We start from the raw sequence: 14253 nt of genomic DNA, 5'->3' as shown, positions 1-14253 counted from the left end.
TCATACTACAAAAATAACCTTAAGGGACAATTAATTCATTTCAAACAGTTCTTTATTTGTCTATAAATAAACCAAGGGAAACAGGATGAAAAAATGAAAATCAGGCCTATTCCTAAAAAACTCAATCATAAAATGATGTTCAGATTAAAAACCAAAGAATTTAGCTATTATTGCTTCCATTTTTATCAAAAGAATGCAAATCTGGATAGCAGCATATTTAAAGTCAACTGTAAAAATGCAATAATTATGAAGAAAAGGGGGGAAATACTCTCATATCACAATTATATTTCACAAGGTATTCTTTGTGTTGGTGGTGTGGTGATATAATTATTTTTTATTTATTTCACAAACTCCAGACAGCATTATAAGGAGCTCAGCTTTTGTTGAGCAACATGTTACTGTCAGACCTTTAATAACATCAAATCCCAACTCAACAGCAACACCATTTCAAAGCGACAAAGAGTCAAAAACCGCATGGATCTGAAGTTCAGTTTTTTACTTTGCTGTTTAGGGGGACAATGTATATTGCGAGTCTCTGCATGCTAGCCAGTCTCTCCACGTGGGCTCCTTCAAGGCTTTCTTCCCTTTTTGCGTAGTGACTGTCCTTCTCCAGAGAAGGCGATGAATCTGTTCAATTCATCCTCCTTGAAGGAAAAATAGAGAAAATCATGTATTCAGAGAATTCAATTCAAATAAATAGAATAAATCACACAAATTGTTTAGATGAAATGCTATGAAGAAAACTAGTTTGGTAGAAAAGAGCGTGAAGAAAATAATGCTAATTGCTATTGCAAATAGAGCCAAGTTAAATATGTAAAAACATATGATGATATCCATCGCGTTTCTTACCTCATCGAAAGCTTTCCTGGGCAGAGGCCTTGAGTTTCTGATGAAGGTGATTCTGCCAACTTTGTAATCGTAGTTAGGAATGCCTCTGTGAGATGAAGGATTAGAGCTTTTGGTTAGTTATTTACACTGAAGGCTTGTAGAGTGGTTCACTGCTCAGTGATGTGTTGCAGAATGAGCATTGAACAGGGCAACAAAAGGTGTTGAAAGGCTCCACGAAAAAATCCTGTTGACTTTTTGTTGAGCTAACCAGGGCTTCACCAACATCCCGGTTGGCAAACAAAAGACATCTCCACTTTAACACTCAAATATTTTGCAGTTCTCATCATGAATAGTTACCATTATGTTACAATATTGCATTTTTAGGACACTTCATTTCCTAATGTAGAGAACACTGAACATCACCTTTTGATGTCACTTGGGTCAAGAGGTACAGGGCTGGGCTCTATCCCTTTTAATTTTCCATCCAAACGATTGCCATTGCCGGTAAAAGCCTGAGGAAAGGAAACCGATGAGAAGGTATAACATTAGCTCTAGTTATTACGGTTATCAGATGTGATAAGGACATTTATTTGTCTCTAACCTACTGCACCATTTACTCACTCTAAATCCCAGATCCATGTCGGCGTAACTAGTGGGATCTGCTTCCTCCTCCTGTGAAGAATTGAATTTAATCAATTTGTTCAGAGTGTAAATTGTACAGGTACTTTCAGAATTTGGTCCTTACTGTTGGTTCCTCCTGGTGCTGAGGTCGTCGTTCAGGCTCTTTGTAACCCAAAGGAGCATCAAAATCCACCTGAGAAACAGGGTAGAAACACATTTAAACTGGAGGAATAAACAGAATCATTCACTGTTGTCTTCGATTGTATTATGAATCTTACGTTCATATCGCACTCGATGATGGACACTGCTTTATCTGGCTTTGTCTCCATGACTCGCAGCTCATATATCTGAAACAATAAACCGATTACATTAGCAGAGGTATAAGGTAGAAAGTAATATAGACAAAAACATTCACATATTAGTCAAATACTACTTTTCAAGCTAATTCACCTTTTCATTGTAGTTGATAGCGACGACGTCACCAGTTGTCAAGCAGGCAAAGTTTCTCAAAGCATTCTCCAGTCTATAATAAAGTGACAACTTAGTTAATCTTTATAGTTAAACATATAAAGAGAGAAAAAAAGCCAATTTAACGTTCATAACAGATATTTCTTACACTGCCTTGGGGTTTGTAATGTCCAGGAAATCAGGGCTCTGTGGCTGGAACTTTGAGTAGGTGGCCACCATCAGGTTAACGCTTTCCACTTGGACCAGACCTCCTTCTTCTAGTAGAAGATTCTGCATCATCTGTAACAAACAAAATAAAGCAAATCATCAGCTTTCCTGATGTATACTCTTATGATAGATATGTATTTATTTGTATGAATGTCTGGTAGACAAAGGTGTGGTTAAGGCAAGAGGCAAGGTCAGAAGTGTCGTCAAAGCTGGCGTTAGGTGATGGCTTCTCGAAACAGGAAGGAGAGTTTGCTTTCACCAAGGTCACATCGTTCACATTTAATTCAGCATAGGAGCTTAAAATTACATCCAAAGTGAACAGAGTGCATTTAATCACAGTAGCAGAAAACAATTCAGTTATTGACACTTATCCTGTTCCTCTCACCCAGTGTGGCAGGTAGCAGATTCCCTCGTCTGCCACAAACTCCAGTACGCCACAGTGTGTCATTCTGTCTGAGTTCTTGTTGGTCAGCTTGAACAGCATTGGATAGGTGATGTTAAGCCTGCCTGTTCAAGGAAAAGGAGCAGAAAGGTGAGACTCGTGGAAGGTTTATACAGGACTTTTATGGTGAAAAGGTGTTTGATTTTATTTTCCACTTACTGAGCTGGTCGAGAGCTGAAGGTGGCATTATGACTGAAAAACAAGCCGTTTATTAGAAAAGACCTCGCTATGTATTACACATTCTTCTTATTATTCTGTTTATTTTATTTACAGTAAGTACAAGGACATATTTTGTGTCAATAATACTTACTTTTGCCTCCTTTCTCCACGTCTGAGCGGTCGTTGGGACCGGCCAGCATGGACACCGAGTAGCATCGGTACTGAGTGGAGAAGCGGTTCTGAAAGCCCCGGGACAACGGGTGATCGAACACGTGGAACGAAAACTGTGGGACAAACCAAATCCTTTATAAAACACACATGTTGATCTGATAGCTTTTACGTGAACAGATACCATGAAAGTTAACTCTTTGGCTACATGAACGCAGGGATCCAATCTCATCATGACAGGGCAGCTTGTTGTTGTTAGCCGCTGGCTAGCTAAACTGTTCCAAGTACGGTTTGTTTTGATATAAATGTATCGTCAACGTTAGACAGAATCATTGAAGTGTCACTCACCATGTCGACAGTTTAGGTCTTTGGTTGTCAAACTACACAAATGACAATGTCTGTTTCTGTTTTCCTATTTTAAAGTTTAACGTTTTAAGCCGTGAATTTCCACTGTTGTCTTCCGTTTCTTCCGGAAGTGGATGAGCAGCCTCAAGGAAATGACGACATGAAAGACGTTAGCCAATCAACATTCCATTTGAAAACAAATATATATATATATATATTCGTGTTTATATATCTACACACTCATATTTCTCTGTCTTCACATCATCATTAATATTCTTCATAACTAGTCAACTGGCATTCATGTGAAACAATGATTGGTAATTATGTCCAACCAGTTACACACATACAAACTTCATGAATAAATGTCACACCAGCCTCATTCAGAGCCACACAGTTTTAATGAGTCTTATGAAGACCAAATCAGAAAAACATAATTGACAGCAGGTCACTGATTACAAGTTAAAAGCCATTAAAGAGCTCTAGATGAAAACTGTACAAGTCACAGATAGAGTATATAAAAAAACTGAGAAAAGGCAGTTGTGGTGTGGTTCATTTTGACATTTTAAAAATCCAGAAGTCTGAAGATGCCTTCTGATGGTAAAGAAGGGAGTTCTACCGATCTGAAGATCAACACAAATATCTCATCAAGTGTGTAATAATGTTTTCTGCCTTCTTATGTTAGATGAAAGCCTTCAGATCGGAGGCCAACTTTTGGCTACTTCTTGATGCATGGCTTCCGGTAACCACTGGCAGTATGCAGACAACAGAACTGTAGGAAGAGAAACATACACTTTCAAACAACAGAATTAAATGACAAGAAGGGTAATCGAATAAGACACAGGCACATTAAATCCTCACATTTTTCGTCATCTTTCCAGACAGAGAGGAGGGCATCTCTGCAGTCTACCCTCTTTGACACCAACACTCCCAGCAGAGCCTCCGTCCTGGGCTGCAGCCTGAAGAAGCAAAACACAACAGTAGGGGAAAAGTTATTCCTTTAAACAAGGCAGCGTGTTGACTGCAGATCAGTGTGTTAGAGTATCAACTTACTTTGCCCATGATTTCAGCATGATGGATGGGTTTGAGAGAAGGTGGGTGCCGTTTTTCTTCAGTTTAGGACAAACCTGCAAAACCGACAGAGAAGATGTTACTACAAACAAATTACTAGTTTCTATAATTTTCACAGCTTTTTTGAAGTTCTTGCCAGGTTTTAATTGAATTTTAGCTTCTTGTTTTAAACTTTAGGATATTTTTTTGGGTGGAATACATAGAGAACCATGCAGATAGATAAAACATGTCAGTATAATCCGTTTATTTATATAAAAACAATAATCTAAAAAGGTATGGTGTTAAAATATTTAAGAACGTTAAAAACATTTCTGCTCTTTGAATTTGATATACACTATGTATTGTTTAGATTTGTAAAGATTCATTTATTTGTCTTATTGCATTGAGTTTGGTGTTGGGATGATAAGTGTAAACTGTTTTATTTGTTTTATAGAGTATATATATTTCTTGAATATGCCTAAATATTAGTATGTAGAGTAGGAAGGAAATTCATTTTTTGCCAACAGCTGGAGATCCAAAAAAGCTGAAAGTAAGGAGGAGGCTCAATCGTTATTGAGGCTACTTATACTACAATCATTTAATTAATTTGGCCATTATCAGTGACCAGGACTGGTTTTAGGTTTTCCTGCAGTACCTGTCCCTCAAGCAGAAACTTGGAGAACAGTTTGTAACGCTCCAGTCCTTCTGGATATTCCTTCTCCACTGCTGGCAGCGGCCAAGCTATACGGACTGCAGGAGAAACACAACAATTACATAATGTAAGCAGGTTGACAATGGTAGCTCTCAATGTATTTGATACAGTCGTTTCTGAGCTGTGGTGCTCAGCAGTAGAAAACGTACAGAAGGTGCTTGAGCAGTGACATTTGATGGTGCCGGTGGACGAAGAGAACCACGGTGACGGAGACTCCAGAGGGGAGCCAAAATGACAATACTGAGGCAGAAGCTCGGGAATCCACTCGGCTTCTACTGCTGACACACCTGATGGAGACGGAAAGACAGAAGACATTTCCCCAGGTGAGACCATCGGCCTGCAAATCTAGATGTTTCAATGCAGACTACTCATAACACATTTCGTTCTGCAGTTCAGAAATTTGTCAACAGTATTTTCACACAAATCAAAATATTGTTGAAAATAAAAGTTGCACATCTACAATAATTAGGAATTTTAATTGGCTGATTTCACATTTACCTCTCATGTACATCTTTGTGGTCTCCATGATCTCCTGATAGACGAGAAACTCCGGCAGCGTTTTGAAGAGCGCAGAGTGGGGATGAATGAAAACCGGGTCGTCCAGAAGAGGCGTCTGTTACCAAACACAGAGAAAGGTAAGAAGGTGAAGAAGAGCAGTGATAGACTCTCCTTAGTCACAATTACAGGTCTCAGAACAACTTGCCCTGTATGCCATCTTCCATTTTTGGTCGAGTATATCTTCTGCCTGTGCTCGCCGTGCGAGATGGTCTCCCAGTCCAGCCAGGACAATCTGCCGCAAGCACACCACCTGATGCTCTGTGGGCGGGGCCATCTTTGGATCAACAAACACTCCCACCTCTGGACACACCGAGTTCACTGAGGAGAGAAAATGTCAATGATTCTCTTGTGTCTGGAGAACATTATGTGTCAGGTTTTCTCTCTCTGTGTGTGTGTTTATGTGTGTGTGTGTGTATGTATGTATGTATGTGTATGTGTATGTGTATGTGTATGTGTATGTGTATGTGTATGTGTGTGTGTGTGTGTGTGTGTGTTTACCTGCATTCGTAAGTTGTCCTCTGAGCCTCCTGATCTCCACCATGGCTTTATACCTCAGGCCGTTCTCCTCGCAAAACTTCGGAGTACAACCAGCAAATTCACAAGCTCCCACAGCACCTGTTGTCACATGTATACAGAAATATTAATAAAACCCCATCACTGTCATGAACACCTTCTCTACAATATTGTTTGTATATTTATGCATTTGTATATCTAATTAAAATGCTGCCCTTAACTCTGTGAAGTCTCTAAATGTTTTGCTTATGCATATTCTCTGCATCAGTTTCAGTTAGACTTCTAATCAAATGTCTCCTGATGTTAACTCTCACCATGAAATCCTAGCTCATGCTGTAACCTGGAAGTAATGTTTTTGAACCTCGTTATCGAACCCTAAGAGCTTTGACCTAGAAAACTAAGCTTCGGACTATAAATTCTCCAGCATTTCTACCTAAAGAAGACTTAAGCTTACCCAGCATGACCATGAGGTCCCCCAGTAGGAGAGACGCTCCTTGCCCAGCCCACAGCCTCCTCATTTGGTTCAGCCGAGCTCGGCGCTGAGCAAGCTTCACGCTCTCATCTTCACTAGCAGCAGTTCTAGGAAGAAAAAAAAAGTTATGAGTAAAAAGGCAAAATGAAGTATGCAGGTAAGAAGATTACTGAACCTTAAATATGTTGCATGTCTTCCTTTTAAAGTTTTAAAGTCATTTGAAAAGTTTGTCATAAATCTGTGCCTTTCTGAAGTAACAATTTCTACAAGCAAGAATTTGGTAGTTTTGATATTCTACAAACAGATATCATGAGTGGTAACATGTGTCCTCACCTGTCTAGGTCTTCAAAGATCTCCCTGACTGTCATGGCTGCTACCACAGCGATAACGTAAGGAAGGCAGTCCTGCTGCTGACCAAGAGCTAACATTTTAGCGTAGCGTGGTGCCACAGGGAACGAAGCCATTGCTCTGCCCAGGGGGGTGATGGGGCAGCTCAGTCTGGCTAACTCCATCTGTTTCACACTTATACAAAAAAAAAAATAGAGTTAAGACAAGGGAGATCACACTGGACAAAAAAAAATATGAATATAAAAATGCTTTGTTATACTCTAAAATGTCCAAATACAACTGAATATTCTCTCAAATAATTTCAAATAAAATCAAACCACTTACTTTATTTACTTTTTTTTGTCAGTATCTAAGCAGAAACCACTATCCCTCAACTTTACCTAAACTGTTATAATAAACACTTATTGAATCCAGGTAAGCCAGTTGGTGTTGTTTAAGACAGGAGACGTATCTTCAGATTTAGCTACCTTCCACTGCGAGGCGGCTCTTTCAAAGCTCCCAGTGAGACTAACAGCTGCTCTGCTGCCACAAGAGCCTCTGTAGAGGGAGACGTGGGGAAGGGGAAATTCACCACCTGCCCAAAGAGAAAACATGAAGCCGTTTTGAAAAGGTGAAGCATTCAAATAAGAAGAATGCTGGTAAGTTCGAGTTGTTCCTAATTTTTACTGACTTTATCTATGTTGAGGTCCTTCATCTGTAAAACCAGGTCCTCCACAGGCCGGCGGGTGATCTCTGCCTCTGAGAACAAACTGAAGTCTCCAAATACTGCAGACGAGTACAGCCTGCAAGAACAGAGAGAAACATTTGTGAATCCTCAAGTAAAGAAATGCACATGAGAGGCAAGCAACTCCAAAATGAATTATTCTTTAAATCAAGGTCGATGTAATTCAGATAGGGGCTTTTACTAATTCTGTGTCACAGTCACAGTTTTCCAGTCCTGACCTGTAGCAATGTCCCGGCTCTGTTCGTCCCGCTCTGCCTGCCCTCTGATTGGCCGAGGCCTGTGAGGTCCATGAGATCTTGAAGGACGACACTCCGGTCACTCGGTCATAGAAACGTTTCTTAACACGGCCACAGTCGACCACGTACTTGATGCCCGGGATGGTCAGAGATGTCTCGGCCACGTTGGTGGCTACCACACACAGACGAGCTCCAGGTGGAGGAGGCCTGAACACCTGCAGTCAACAAACACACACACAAAGATATCCCATGTTACACGTTGTTTACTGTGGTGCGTCGTGTAGTGCTCCTCCAGCTTCAATACTTACAATTGGTATGGAAAAGAGAGTTTTTGACTGGGGGATGATAATTGTGATCTTTGAAACTCACCTTGTAACGTACATTAATTATAACTAGTAGTATTATTATTAGTAACCATTAATGCAGTAAAATCACTCTTTCGAACCACAACATACACCTTATCAACAGTCCATGTTGATTAATAAAAACAGATAAGTCTTTCTTGTATATTAGATCTTCAATTTAAACTTTCTAAATTTCCCTTTGATTACTTTTAGCTCAAGTAAAACACAAAAAATGCTGTTTCATGAATGTAATAGTTCCCTAAATACTTAGGAAATGGGGCCAAGCAGCAGCAGCATATTGAAACATTATTTTCACAAAGTAAGCTTAGGTCCATAGTGGACATTTATAAGTATAAATCTTTAAGTCTATCCAGGACACCAAAACATGAGTACTACAGTCTCATCTTCACAAAATATGTTACTGCAAAAAACAGGATTGTTTTGACACAAGATATGAATCTCACCTTGGCCTGCTGCTCTGGGTCCAACAGAGAGTACAGAGGGAGAACATAGAGAGGAATGGAGGGGTCAGCCTTCACCTCTGCAGAAACAAAACACAGCAGAAGACACACAATTAGTAAAAGCCAACATTACATCCAACTTGATTTAAAGAAAACAATTATTTGTTATCACTTGCCTGTGCTGGCGGGATCGTCTCCGAACTCCAGATCAGAGCCACCATAGTCTTCGTCTCCGATCCCCGCATCTCTGTCTTCATCACCTTCATCCACCGGGAGGGCAGAATAGTTATCCAGATCGATGCGAGGCAGAGACTGTAGACAAAGGTTACAGCCTTAAAATGTGCACACAAGAAATATCAGCAGAAGACAAAGGTCGCTGCAGAAACAATTTAATTAGTTTTAGGGGCATTTCACTCAAAGTAAACTCACAACAGTCTTCTTCTGTTTGGTCTTCTTAAACGTCCTCATTGCCTCTGAGGTGTCTGCATCCTCATCTTCACCTAAACACAAAAGAACGTAAGCATATATAGTCAGAGTTGTGTCATGTGTTAGTTGAGCAAACAGGAGTTGTGTTAGACTCACCATTAGTAGTGTTACCCCTCCTGAAGGGAAAAGCTTGTCTCAGTTGTCTGCACAGATTGTTAACCTCTGCCTGCCCGGTCAGAAACACCAGGATACCACCTGAAGGACAGAGACGTGACATTAGGGTGGTGGTGAGGGTGAAGGTTAAACTCCAGAAAACTGCTTCACAAAACACATATATTTATGCCTACAAGCTACAAAGACTAATTTCTTTCTTAAAAAGATGTAACTTTCCCCTGAATCTACTTGAATCTACTTGAATAAATAAGAGTCCATGTTTAAGGTCATGTAAGAGCCCCAATACTTCAATTCAGTTTTGTTGTACACAAAGTAAAAGTAGTAAGTATAACATTTGGGAAAACATGTCTTGTGTGCACCTGGAGGCAGCATCCGGTGGATCTTGCAGGTCTTTTGGAAAACTTCTCCGGTGTAATCATCCATCGGGGTGCGTTTGTTGAAATGTATAGAGACGGGGAACTGGCGAGCTTCCACCTTAATGACAAGTGGCGGCGTCCGGAAAAGCTTTGTGTTTTCTGTGAAGTCCTCCACTCGCAGAGTAGCCGACATGACCAGCAGCTTCATGGGCAAACCTTTCTGTAGAGACACAAGGGGGGGGGGGGGGGGGGGGGGGGGGGGGGGGGGGGGGGGGGAGGAGAGACCAAATAAAGAAGGTAGGTTAATATATTGTCAAGCATGCAGTCTGTAATATTAGCTTTAATATATAATAAATACACCCTCTCACCTTGTTCCTGAGCGGGACGATTCGAGACAACAGTCCAATGAGGATATCTGTGTACACACTCCTCTCGTGCGCTTCGTCTATAATTATCACACTGTATCTCTGGAGCAGGAAATCCTATCAGACAAGACAGAGACACTGAATATATTGAGGGAACATCAGGGGAATCAAAATAAATGAAATGACAATAAAATGCTTTCCCATTTCTCTAAATGAAAAATCTTCTACAGAGGAACCTTATTCAAATGTAGATTATTTTATAAAGCAAAGATCCAAAGAACATGCTGTGTGCGGCTCTCAGTAGAATGAAGGAGAGCAGTAGTTACCTTTATTTGGAATGGAACCAGAAATACCAGTAAGCTAAAGTCTGTATTGTTTACTAAATGTTTTTAAATCAATGGAAAAGAAAGAGGATACCTTCTGAATCTCCTTCAGCAGAACACCATCTGTCATGAACTTGATCTTGGTATCGCCGGTCACGTTCCCCTCATATCGAATCTGGTAAGACACCACCCTAAACACAAACGCACAAACACGTATCATACAATTAAGTCTGTATACTTTCTAAAAGTATAGAGTAATTTCTAGATAAATCAACTTAAAATGTTGTCTAAAAAATGTCATAATATAGTGAAAATCTAAATCTGAATTAGAAATACTATAATAATCCCAGGGGGAAAAATGGTTTAATGTCTATCCCAATTTCTAAAAAGTCAAAGCTGATGTAATTAAACGTCTTTTTTTGTTACCCAAAATCCAAGGATATTCAGTTGAATATAACCTAAAACATAGTTGGAAAATCATTGCAGAACTCATTGGTTGTGAGAAGCTAATGTCAAACATTTCTGGATTAAAAATTACCGTGTTGACAGGTTCATCTCTTTAGCCACTCTTTGGGACATGCTGACAGCTGCTACCCTTCTTGGTTCTGTGATCCCAATTATTCCACTGCCACTGCCACTGCGGAAAATCAGAACGATGAGATTACCATAACCACATTATATCACAAATAAATATGCATCTATATGTAAAACGTTTTCCTAAAACAATATCAGCACCATAGAGAGGATGCCCTACCTGGCATAGCCGGCTTCATACAGAAACTGAGGCACTTGAGTTGTCTTTCCACTTCCTGTCTCTCCACAGATGACGATAAAGGGGTTTTCTCTCACTGCCTCCATGATGACCTGCTCCTCCGCCAGCACAGGCAGCTTCAGACGAGCCTCCTGCAGCAACAGATTGAAATATGTTATGTTACCTCACAAAAAAGACCCATCTGTCTGAGTGGCACACCTTTTATTTTCACCCACCTGTATTTCTGGTAATCTGTTCACAGGAATGAAGACGGCCGGCTGCGACAGCATTTTGTTTTCAACTTTCTCCTGATTTGATATGTTCTTCTCATTCTGTCCATCTTGTTCTGTTTGATGTGGTTTTTCCTGCACCTCCTGTTTTTCTTCCTGAGGTGGAGCGGCCGTCATCTCTGTGGTCTCAGTCACTTCTTTTTCCTCCTCCTCCTCAGATGAGGTGTCTAGATCACTGCTTTCTTCTACCTCATCTTCATCCATCTCTACTTTCCATTTTCTTTTTCTGTTTGCTCCACTGAGACTGCTAATCTTTGGCGCAGACTCTCCATCTTTTATTTCATCTGGTAACCTAAAAATAACCAGAAAATATAAAGACCACCAACTTCACCTTCTCTATATACTTAAAAAGAAAAACATGTTGCTTATAGATGACCTTGGTGCACTTACTGTTTGGTCTGGTAAAGTTTATCTCCTGTTCCCAGTTTGGACGTGGTGTACAGCAGCTTGAGTTCAGACTCTGGGACCTGCACTTCGGCCAGTTTGGTCAGGATGTCTGCTCTCTGTGCGGGACAGACAGATGGACAGGTGAGTGGGTTAAGATCTCTGTTGGCAGTCACTAAGTGATATTAACTTTCGATAATAAAAGGCATAACAATGCCCCAAAGAATGAAAATACATGTTCCTCTTATTATTTAACATAAGAAACCAACATTGAATGGCTGTTCAAAGTTGGGTTAACCTGAATAAAAAAATATGGTAAAACCAGATTAGAGCTTTGTGTGAACCTGCAGCATCCACCTGTGTCTCACCTGAGCTTTCTTGTCTTTGCGCTCCAGCACTTTCTGCAGCTCTTTCCTCTGCTTCTTGGTGAGGGGCTTCTTTCTGGAGAGAGGCGTCAGTGAGCCTTTCTTCTTCTTGGCTTTGTTGGCTGAGAGGACCAACGGGTTGCTCTGGTCTACTCCTTTAAGTCTGGACCCATCTGATGAAAACACACGTTACAAGCCAAACTAATTTACCTATCAATATAGACCAAATAATTTCACCAGCTTATAATGTTCTCTTCGAATGTTTACCTTGAAGTTCTACAACAACGTTTGTCTTCTCTTCCTCAGCTGGTTGTTGGGTGTCATTTTGCAGTCTTCCCTTCCAGTTGAATTTCCTCCTTAGTTTTCCCATTTTAAACTGACGTCTGGAAATAAATGAATAATCAAATTATGTATACAAAATGTATGTATACACCTGATGACTTTTTGTGTATAGCACCACGAGAAAGCTAAAAACGAGTTAACTTTATCTTAGTAGCCTGAATTAATCGTTATGAATATCAAGTGAAGTACAAACCTTTTCTTTGTATCAGGTGAAATTACAGCCGGTTATATTTGAACATGTAACGTTTGAAAAATATTGCCTTGAACACACCTCACGTGTAAACACACAGCAGTCCATCAGCTATAACGGTCCGCCGCTCAACCCTTGACTGAGAAAGGTTCCGCAACAAAGAACAAATCATTTCCAATACAGTCCGAGTCAAGTTAGTGTACCTTCGTCTTAATTATTTTTTCTTTATTAAACCAGTAAACAGAAAAGTGACTGAAATGTTGTTGTTTTTTCTTTTGCTTACTAAATTGCCAAATACATCTTCTTTGGCGCGAGTGGAGGGGCACTGTCGGAAGTAGGCTACTTTCAAAACAAAAGCACTTGATGACAGAGAAAGGTTTTGAGATATTGTTGGAATTACAAGAGAGGCCGTTTAGACATGCTTAAATGCCCCCTCTCAGTGGCTATTTTTGATAAGACTAGCTTTGATGAGGGCTTTCCTAATTCAGTACATTTGGAACTTAACGGATCAATAAAACCACCAGACTCAGGGATAGTTTTATTTCACAGGCCATAAGATTATTAAACACCTGAACTTTTTAAAGAACATCCATAAACATTAATCTGTTTGCATCTTGCAAATTATTTATTTATATAATATTCCATTTACTAGACTCTTCTTGCACTATTTCAATTTTATTTGTATTTACTTCCACATCTCAAAACATTCTCTTGCACAATTGTATCTGTTTATTTGTTCTATGTCGTATTCATTGCACTGTTGGAGGAGCCTGTGACTTAAGTTGCATTGCCATATCTACACTGTAGCTAATGTACACATGACAATAAAGCCTTGAATCTTGAACAGAAAACGTTCTCAAAACACAAACGACGTCTTTTAACATCTGTACTAGTAAGGTAAACAACGAGCTGCAACCTTATTTCTCTCAAAACTAGCAGATGCCCAGGGACCGTCTACAAATTGCAACTCCGACCTATTCCACAAAATACTTCGCTGTCATAAAGATCTACCAAAATAACTTCCCCTGTTGTACAGTTCAGTGCTACCAAACTTCACACATTAATGTTCTCTCTTTGGTTAAAATACTCAACTAGGTCTAAAAAATATTAATTTGCTCAATTTGGTTAATATTTTAGGCAGAAAATAAATAACTTCTCCGTGATACAGTAACGTGCTACCAAAATCACTTTAAACATCAATGGTCTACTGCTATTGCATAACGCTTTTTTAAATTAATATTATATTCTTAGCTTTTTATCTTAAAGTGGACCTATCATGCTATATTTGAATAATATAGTGTAGGACCATACCTATATAAGGCATATTTATACTTTTTTTTTTTCAAAATACCAAACAGATCATGCATTTTAGCCATGCCTCATTTTGCTCAATTTGACATTTTTTAGATCTGTTTTAGCAAGGGTTGATTCTGTGAGCAACAGCACCATCTAGAGGCCTGGCATATGTACTACAACGTCTCCAGCGCTTTCGAACGGCAATGCCGTGGTTGTCTCCTCCTGATTGGTGGAGTTGGCCCAATAGCCGTAGCGCCACTGTCCTGACGTCAGGAAAGTGTTCAAATCTGGATCAGTTTTTATCAGATCCGTTGCAGCCCCTTTTTTAGAGATTTGGG

The 14253-nt window shown here is 39.8% G+C and overlaps 2 protein-coding genes across 4 annotated transcripts; both read right to left on the bottom strand.

The window, feature by feature from the left end:
- Positions 1-34: 34 nt before the first annotated feature.
- ufd1l (ubiquitin recognition factor in ER associated degradation 1) lies at positions 35-3402 on the bottom strand. The gene is made up of 12 exons (XM_034118535.1): positions 3242-3402; positions 2877-3009; positions 2726-2758; positions 2510-2631; positions 2066-2196; positions 1900-1972; positions 1728-1796; positions 1574-1642; positions 1450-1500; positions 1252-1340; positions 850-934; positions 35-644 (listed from the first exon to the last, which is right to left on the bottom strand). Exons 1-12 carry the CDS (start codon positions 3242-3244, stop codon positions 570-572), a joined length of 933 nt encoding a protein of 310 aa, XP_033974426.1. The 5' UTR covers positions 3245-3402; the 3' UTR covers positions 35-569.
- A 215-nt stretch (positions 3403-3617) lies between these two features.
- dhx37 (DEAH (Asp-Glu-Ala-His) box polypeptide 37) lies at positions 3618-12777 on the bottom strand. 3 transcript variants are annotated; one of them, XM_034118709.1, is made up of 27 exons: positions 12701-12777; positions 12355-12470; positions 12091-12260; positions 11729-11841; positions 11285-11630; positions 11052-11200; positions 10836-10934; positions 10392-10488; positions 9978-10091; positions 9613-9829; positions 9236-9334; positions 9083-9153; positions 8830-8965; positions 8657-8733; positions 7831-8063; positions 7559-7670; positions 7356-7462; positions 6874-7062; positions 6523-6647; positions 6054-6170; positions 5701-5873; positions 5496-5610; positions 5147-5284; positions 4941-5035; positions 4289-4362; positions 4097-4194; positions 3618-4007 (listed from the first exon to the last, which is right to left on the bottom strand). In XM_034118709.1, the coding sequence occupies exons 2-27, from the start codon at positions 12455-12457 to the stop codon at positions 3931-3933; spliced, it is 3444 nt and encodes a 1147-aa protein (XP_033974600.1). In that variant the 5' UTR covers positions 12458-12470; positions 12701-12777; the 3' UTR covers positions 3618-3930. The 3 variants fall into 3 exon arrangements, with proteins under 3 accessions (XP_033974600.1, XP_033974599.1, XP_033974601.1); XM_034118708.1 differs by having other exon boundaries at positions 12623-12725; XM_034118710.1 differs by having other exon boundaries at positions 10836-10928; positions 12623-12725.
- Between the last annotated feature and the right edge of the window lie 1476 nt (positions 12778-14253).

This window comes from Trematomus bernacchii, unplaced genomic scaffold, assembly GCF_902827165.1.
Source record: "Trematomus bernacchii unplaced genomic scaffold, fTreBer1.1, whole genome shotgun sequence".
NCBI classification, from domain to species: domain Eukaryota; kingdom Metazoa; phylum Chordata; class Actinopteri; order Perciformes; family Nototheniidae; genus Trematomus; species Trematomus bernacchii.
This window is presented reverse-complemented; position numbering and strand designations above follow the sequence as displayed.

Bases quoted from the DNA above. Each gene is read 5' to 3' on its own strand.
- ufd1l (XM_034118535.1), bottom strand. The intron at 1,341-1,449 runs GTGAGTAAATGG...TCCTTTCCTCAG, and splicing joins ACATGGATCTGGGATTTAGA to GCTTTTACCGGCAATGGCAA. The intron at 645-849 runs GTAAGAAACGCG...TTTTCCTTCAAG, and splicing joins CCAGGAAAGCTTTCGATGAG to GAGGATGAATTGAACAGATT.
- dhx37 (XM_034118709.1), bottom strand. From the start codon at position 12,457: ATGGGAAAACTAAGGAGGAAATTCAACTGGAAGGGAAGACTGCAAAAT. The intron at 11,201-11,284 runs GTGGGTGAAAAT...CTGTTGCTGCAG, and splicing joins ACAGATTACCAGAAATACAG to GAGGCTCGTCTGAAGCTGCC. The intron at 6,648-6,873 runs GTGAGGACACAT...TTTTCTTCCTAG, and splicing joins ATCTTTGAAGACCTAGACAG to AACTGCTGCTAGTGAAGATG.